This window comes from Opisthocomus hoazin, chromosome 3, assembly GCF_030867145.1.
Source record: "Opisthocomus hoazin isolate bOpiHoa1 chromosome 3, bOpiHoa1.hap1, whole genome shotgun sequence".
Lineage (NCBI taxonomy): Eukaryota > Metazoa > Chordata > Aves > Opisthocomiformes > Opisthocomidae > Opisthocomus > Opisthocomus hoazin.
Window position 1 is genome coordinate 94,575,694 of NC_134416.1, and position 8,318 is coordinate 94,584,011.

The 8,318-nt window shown below is 41.9% G+C and overlaps 1 protein-coding gene across 1 annotated transcript; it reads right to left on the minus strand.

Moving 5' to 3' along the window:
• Positions 1-2,493: 2,493 nt before the first annotated feature.
• Positions 2,494-7,695, minus strand: LOC104335523 (carboxymethylenebutenolidase homolog). Its single transcript, XM_009941260.1, has 5 exons — positions 7,490-7,695; positions 6,780-6,887; positions 4,760-4,902; positions 4,263-4,354; positions 2,494-2,673 (listed from the first exon to the last, which is right to left on the minus strand). Exons 1-5 carry the CDS (start codon positions 7,693-7,695, stop codon positions 2,494-2,496), a joined length of 729 nt encoding a protein of 242 aa, XP_009939562.1.
• Positions 7,696-8,318: the final 623 nt, after the last annotated feature.

Consider the following 8,318-nt stretch of genomic DNA (forward strand, 5'->3'; position numbering starts at 1 on the left):
TGACAGGCACCATTCAGACCGTCAATTATCGTAATTATGACCAAGCTCCCTAAAAGCCTTCATGACAGTCAAGGAGAGGGGCCCCATCTTGTGGACATTTCCTGGAGAGAGGATGGCTTCGAAGCTGTGAACCACAGTGCTTCTAAAGCAGTGCTGAAAAGCTAGAGATGATAGCGACCTGCATCAGGTCCCGCCTAAAACAGAGCTACGTCTGAGCTGAGCAGCCAGCAACCAAGCGCAGAAAACACCTCCTTTATTTCTCCCGAGGGAAACCGTCCTCCCCTTCCCCCAGCTGTGAGGAATCCTGCCTCAAGACGGCTTTTAAAGATCTGGAAGAAAGCTAACGCACTGCCTGCACACTCCATACCTGCACACTGGGGATGGGCGATGAGGGCAGAGAGGGATGAACAGGGATGAGATCAGGGCATCCACCGCCACCAAGGTCAACCAGCCAAGCCTGGGAACAATTTATCAGGGGCCCCAGCAGCCGTGGCCACGCGCTGTGAGCGGCAGGAGAGCCTGGACCCCCAGCATGGCTGGAGACCCCCTGCGCCAGCCCTGCATTGAGCAGTTGGAGGAGGGCACAGGCAGGCTTTCACAGCTCTGCTGCAAAAGCTGCCGACACAACCCGCAGCTGCGTCCCGCGGCTACAACGCCCGGCTCATCAGCTGCGCCTAGGGAGGCTCCTGCTGAACGCTTATTTTTAAGCCGCGATGCAGTACTGGGGAAAACAAATGGGAGAAAACATCCAATTTCTAGCCCGCTTCAAACAGGTTTTTAACCCCAGCAATGCAACTGGTATTTTTCAGCTGGGGACAAGCTACAGCAGAGACACTGCTTTCCCAGCTCCCTCAAATCTGTATTTTCCCAATTAGCACAAGCTTCGTCATGCTCCCCCCTCCTCTCCTACAAAACCGACGTTACGTATGGTGCCGCCTCCACAAACTCATGGTATTTGGAGGCTTTTTCTGAGGTCACGAAGGCACACAGGGACAGGAGTGGTGTCAAGGGCCTGGGGCGCTCCTTGGGGTACGCGGGGACGCTGCGGGATTGGCTACACGAGACCCAGCGAGTGACCTGGATGGCGTCTGGGGACATGGGCTGACACCAACTGGGGTGATCACGCAGAAAGCATCAGGTCGGCATGGGCATTCTGGGGGTCAGGGGAGGTTTGACTTTGAAGGTGCCTCCACAAGTCACCTCGCCCAGCGTCCCAGATGCTGACAGATGCCGACAGGCAGACCAGGGAGCTGGGCAACACACAGCAGCTTGTACCGTGCCCCTGACTTTGTGTCTTCCCTCCTCACAGCAGGATTGTTTAACATACTCGGTTGAGGTGTGCCATACCATGACCCTATGGTTACAGTGATAGGACAGCAATGTGTGAAACTGTCAGACATTCCTGATATCAAAGGTAAAATAATATCCATGTGGATAGCTAGCCTTGGTTTATGACTACACTAACAAGGCAACAGGGTGAGAAAGTGACAGATGTAGTAGGAAATAAAAAAGCACATGGGTCCCTTAGAGGATCTCTGAGTAAACGGAAGTTGCCAAGTCATCACTAAAGCAATGAAATAAAAAAATACAAGAAAAAAAAAAAGAGGGTCAGCAGGTCAGCAAAACTGGAGCCAGTGCAGTAAGAGTAAACAGGGACGTGCATCGCTTGTACATTGTGTACTCGTGAGGAGATAAAGGTGATAAAGGGGAAGAACCTGAGAGAGGAACAAGGCACGTAACGTAACGCAAACAATACAAGGCGTGGGGGTACCTGTTTGTCAGCCCTGTGCCTGATCACCACAGTTTGGACCAGGACAATAAATCCACTGCTACCACAGTATTCATGCCTGGGTTACTTCTGCAGTCAGGAGGGACTGGCTGTGTTTTCCCTTGACGCTGATGAAGGAATACTAGCAGTGCCCTTCTTAACATTCCCCAGGGAATACCTGGAGGTTGCCAGTTAACAACGCCATCCACTCCTAACTCCTTAACATAGCCAAATAATTATTTCACTCATGGGATATTCTGCTCAGCACAGCAGTATATGAGATAAATACTTGTAGTTAACAAAAAAAAAAAAAAGTATGCAAAACCAAGGTGTTTCCCTGTTAATACCTATGACTACCAATCATCATACCAAAATAAAGCCTGAAACTACTCAGGTAAAGTCAGGATGAAGTCATGCTCGCTAGCATAGACAAATGGATAAACAGTATCATTACTATTGATGTCCTAATGCAGAATAATGAAGCAAATACAAAGCAAGATAAATGCAGTCAACTTTTAATGCCTAATCATCCTTTAGTCCAGCTTGATTTCACAATCTTGTGTAAATCTTGTAAAAAAAATAATTAAGAACTATAAATTAAAATGTTCGTACTTTTGTTTGTGACAATTTTTAAAACCAGGTAGTTTTACCTTGACTGTTTTCTTCTCTAAGATTTAATTAAATCAAATACTGATCTTGAAGCCTAATGTTACTTTATGCTTTTGTCAAACAAACATTTTGATCCAATCAATCATATCCTTTCTGGCTTCTTCAATGTAAGGTTTATCATCAGGTTTCATATCTTCTGGCTTCAGCTGTGCAAACCCATGAACTTGTCCAGGATAAACTTTAATTTTATATGCAACTTTGCAGTACTGTTTCAACTTCTCCTCCAGTAAGGTGATCTGTAAAAGAAAGCATTTTTCCATTATGTTGGGAGGGGGAGGGGGTTTAAGCAGGTTCTGCTGCTCAACAGATGAGAAAACCCTTCTTTGGAATATTAGACTGAAACTTTTTTTAAAAGTATGAGTGAGTCTAAGAACCTCGACAATTACTGCAAAGATGGTTTGGTAAATGTCACTGCCGTAAAGGAACAGGTGCATTTCTGTTCAGACTTAATATGGCTTGTAATCTAATTTTAAGCTCTGATCTTGAGAGAAGAGATTCCCTAAACCTCAGTGATTCTCAGTCCAAAATATGTTGATAGGCTTAGTAATAGAGTTTAAGAAAACACAGGGTTTTTTTTTTATCTTACTGTATAACAAAAAGACACTGCTCCTGCACAATCTTTTGATGATAAGTACACACATGCTTACACACAGAGTACTAACCATATGATTGTGTATCTCTACACATGTAGATACATTTCTGTGCTCATTTCCATTAAAAAGTCAGAAAATAGGGCAATGAACACTTACTTTGTCCCTGCGGGCTTAATTCTAGCCATTGTGCAGATTATAGTACTGTAATTTATTTCATGTTCACTTTTTTTTTCCCCACAGAACCCTTCATTGCTCAGTGCAAAAAATAATGTATTTGACGACTATTTTTTTTAATGCAGGAATTTTTCTTACACAATCTGCATAGGTAGCTCAGAGAGAAAGCCTCAGGAGAAAAAGGTATGGTTTCAATGTGTAATGCACGATGGCAAAAATGTATTTACGAAAATTGTGCCCCTGGGAAAAAGACACTTTCACCATAAAAAGGGGAGAGGGAGTGTGGGATTTGTGCGGACGAGACACGTATTTGAGGTACAGAGTGAATAACACAGAAGTAAATATTAATTGGCTTCTGCACTCCCCGAGCATGCTGTCAGTTCCCCAGTTAGACCCTACTCCTACACAACAAACTATGCCAGGGGTGGTTTGTTATCCTTGTCACTGAAGAGAAAGAAGTTATGCACAGAAGAGGGCACCAGTTTCCTACCGATATATTTATCCTACCTCTCAGATACGCTTACAGTAGGGGTTCTACCAGAATATAGATGGCAGCCGGGAGTCAAAACAGAGTCCACAAGTTGTCATTGTCTTAGTTAAAATTCATGCCCATTCTTCTGACACAGTTTGTTTTGTCTTCTTGTATCAACATCAATTAGTCATCGGTCCACATCATCAGAATGTTGAGTTACTAAGCTGAAATTATTTTTTTTCCATTCAAAGCCCAGCCTCAGTGATTTAACTACCTCTTCTCTCATGCATAACAGTAGCATCCAAGTTTTGGAGATGTTAGGCTCATACCAGTTGGATCTCCCTGCCCAGTTTCATACTCTGCTTGTCCAGCCACTCAGAGACCAATGACCGGTCTTTACTGGATTTCTCACCTCAGAAAAGCAGCTTTAAATAACCCAAGCAAGGTATGGGGGAAGTTGAAATATAAGCAAACAATCCAGTCTGTCCGATTTTTCATATCTGAAAATGTTTTGCTAACAAGCTAGGATTTCTGTGTGGGATGAAAGAACTACGGGAAAAGAAAAAGCATTTCCAGTACAACTTACCTGATCATATGAAATAGTGTGGTCTCTCTCACCAAAAATGAAAAATGTGGGATTTAGTAGATTGTATCTTTCTTCAGAGTCCCTAATTATTCCTATAATGTTTTTTGAGAAACAGTCTGTTAGTGAGGTTAACATTCTTGCAAAATAAATGGCAAAATAAAAGAAAAAATTTCTATTTAGGTTTACTCATTATGTATATTTTTTAGATCAGGACATCTATTTAGATGGAGAAAAAAGCATTTGGAAAATGTATTTCCCCACTCTCCACGCACTAAATAAAAGATTAGAAAATTACTGTGCACAAGGAAGCAATTTTTTTTCTGATTTACAGCATTCTTAAATCTTTATACCAATATAGCATATTGCTGAAATAACCGTAATTAAAATCTGCAACTCACCTTTGAGTTTTTACAGAAATTGTTACAAAGCAATAACTAGACTTACAAACTATGCATAGCCATGTGAGTCCATGTAAGTTTTCACGTGTTCTACACTACCATAGAGGGACACCCCAGCGGTTAATTGAGGATTTTTCAGCATCAAGTGATGTACTGCCATTCCACCCCAGGAAAACCCAACGATACCAATCTTCTTTGCACCGCATTGTTCCTTTAGATACTTCAAGACAACATCAGCTTCCCTAAGACATATAAACAAAAGTAAACTAAGGAATTTGTTGCAGAATCAATACTTGACAATTTAAGAAGGAAATTAAAAGAGATACATTATTTCTTCTGCATCTGCACCCCCAATCACTGAAAACAGAGAATACTTAAAAAAACACATTTCAGCCCAGAGCACTGGCATCTATTCTTAAATGGGAGCTAAGATCTCTGGTCCTAGTTTAGGGAAGTACAGGTGTAGGTACTTATATACTTACCTGAGTTGTGACCTGCTCCTTTGTTTTCAAAAGAAGCAAATTTTTAATTGAGTCACTTTGTCTACGACAGGACAACTAAAGACAAGACATATCTGCAAGTAGAACAACATCTTGCATTACGGACTGTAGGAACAGATAAGCTTCACTGTGCTGTCTCTACAGAGTCCACCTATTTAGATAAAGATTTGTCCTGAGTACGTCATTCCTGTTGCATGAGTTAATACTGAAATATCCTACCAAGCCCACATACAATAATACTGTACTAAAGTAGCAATTACTCAAAATTAAACTGTCAGTAACTACAATGTTTAAAAAAAAAAAACAGGTATTGCATGAGGTATAATGCAAAAAATATGCAAATTGTTTTTAATGTAGGCCAGAGCAGGTAATTTTTTTTTTTAATTACTAACTTCTTAGGTCTCAATAGTTTTATCTTTTTCATTATCTACAGAGTTTTTAATGAATTTTAAATGCAGACTGCATATACTAACAACTACATTTTCAAATATTATGCACAGTAGTATGGTCATCACAGGCTTGGTTAGGCTGACAAAAAAGCAGTACGAGAGTGACACGATCAGGAGGTCATATCCTAGGCCTGTAGCATGTGTGCTGTGAATGGATGAGCTCCCTCAGATTTGATTTGTTTGGAAGGGTACTCTCATGGGTCTGTTGCGTTCTTTGTGCTCTGACCTTGAAGGCAGCTACAAGTGAACCCTCAAAAGACAGCACAGGCATGTCCTTGAGGTCTTAGGTGTTTAAGACAGTGCCCATGTATCTGCTTACTCTTTGGAGTAGGATTTTTTACAGGTGTCAGTCATTTATGATTTAAAAAATTCGGTCACAGCTTCTGCAACTATATGGTCAAAAGCTTTGCTGAGAGACGTTGAAGTTAGGCTGTGACCCCTGGGACCTCTTGAAAGGGTCAGAAGACTACTTGTGGCTTAGAAGATGATAGCTGAGTAATAAGGTATCACTGCCTCACTACCATCTTCTGAAGTTTTAGGCTGGGGTGATAGATGCTGCAGAAAGAGTAATGCTTCCCATAATTCAAGGAAGCCTTGTTACAGGCACTGCCAGGCTGATCAGAGACTGGGCCCTCTGTTTCACATTGAGAAAAACAGTATAGTTGATCAGGCGTATCCTAGGTTTGGGGCAATCTTGCAAATTTTGGTCTCATGCTGCTCAGAAAAATATTATCTGCACCCGTTATTATCTACAAGGCAGAAAGCAACACAGGCAAGTGACAACTGCCAGATAAAATGAGCACTTGTGGAAGAGCTTTCCTCCTTATCTTGAGGAGCTGGAGGCAGAATCAGCACTTGTGAGTGGAAGTGCTGGTTATTTCATAGCCTGTGAAACACCAGCTATGAGCCTGTGTGGTCAGTATGACATAGTTAGAAAGGGGCCCAGGAAAACAAGATGGGGACAATAAGCAGAGTGATGGACAGAGCAGATGATCCTCTCCTACTCCCAGCCAAGACAGTTCCCAGAGCCACGGAAGAACCAACCAGAATAAGCAACTGTGTGCGTGCAGACATCTTGCTCTGCTGTGAGGTGCCACTTTCAACATTTCATACAAATTGCCCTCATTTGCTGGATGCTTTTTAAAGTTCAAGTATAAATATGCTTCTTACTTGTCTACTTTTGTAGGATCATGATTTTTCATCCAGTCAGCAAAGTCAGCCCAGTGATCGGTAGTTTTCCAGGGGTCTGTCCCCTTAAAGAAGTCTGGGCAGATGGTTCTGTGTGAGACATGGAATAAAGTCAACTTTCACATCCAGGTGGGGAGAATCTGTGGATGTCTCAATGTCTCCTACTGTCTTTTCTCTTCCAGAGTACACATCTACATGGTTACTACATGAAACACATTCTTCTGGCAATCAGCAGAGCTAAAATTATATGTCTTTCTATGGGCAAAACCCCACAAAACAAACTCTCATTATTTTCTTAGACATGCTTAAGTATTCAACCCTCCTGATTCTACACAAACATATATACATCTCTTTGATAGTAAAAGTTCTAAAGCAACTGTTCAAAAGGTTTCATTCTGAAAAGCTTATACAACTTAAAGATAGATACCAACATTTATCTTTTAATCACCCATGCTGCCACATAAGCACAAACACTGGCACTTTATGACTCTCCTTGTGCCCTTTTTCGATGGGTCAATTTTAGTAGCTTTGGTGGCCTCATGGGAACATTTTGTCCCTTTGCATTTTTATTCACTCTGACTGAAATGGTATGGTTGCCCTTTGCGTATGGGAAACATTCTATGCCATGCTTAGCTTTGGAACTGGTCATTTATCAGTGCATTTACGAGCAGATACAAACGACAGTTGCTTACATGTATCCATGACCTGCAATCAAATCGACTATGTATCTAGTGTCTGGGAACAGCCATCCAAATATGTCATGAATCACAATCACAGCTTTGTCTGTGAAAAAAGATGGTCTACAAACATATGCCTTGATGTGCTCTATTTGTACTTCATGTCCAAGGCACCCATATTGAGATCTTCTTCCAGTATCATACAGGAAAGGATCAGCCATTTGGAAATCTAAAGAAAGGGAAAAAAAAAGAGAGCAAGAAAGTCAAAATAATTTCTTAACACAAATTATTAAGGGCAAATAAAGGCAAATATGATCTGTAGAAAGTATTTCAATAACTTCTGTAAATAACTTTGACATCCTTGTCTGAAAGGAGAAAGTAGAAAAAAGCAAAAGCAGTGTTCCAGTGCAGAATGGCTCTGAGTCCATTAAATGTTATTCAGTTGAGAATGAAGACAAATACCAAAGCAAAGTTATAAAATCACAGACTACTGCACACATAGGTCCTGACTCTCGTGTCACCTTTGCTTTGCTCCCATGCCACTCTGTCAGCACTGATGTGAAGCAGTACGGCTTCAGATGTCGCTCTCTCCCCAGGCATGGGGCCATCACGCGGGTCTTCATGTGGAATCCCATGCTGGTTTCTCTAAATTATGTGATGGGTAAGGACCACAGCACTCAGCTGCTATGGAGAGCTACAGCGCTCAGTTCTTCTCTCAGTGGTGGCACCTGCTAGCAAATCTCTGCTTTTGGTAGCAGCTCACCGCTGTTCTGGGAGCCAGTGTATCAGGCACAGTTGGTGAAGGACTGCACTAAGGATTTGTAAAATGCCTTGGGCCCATACA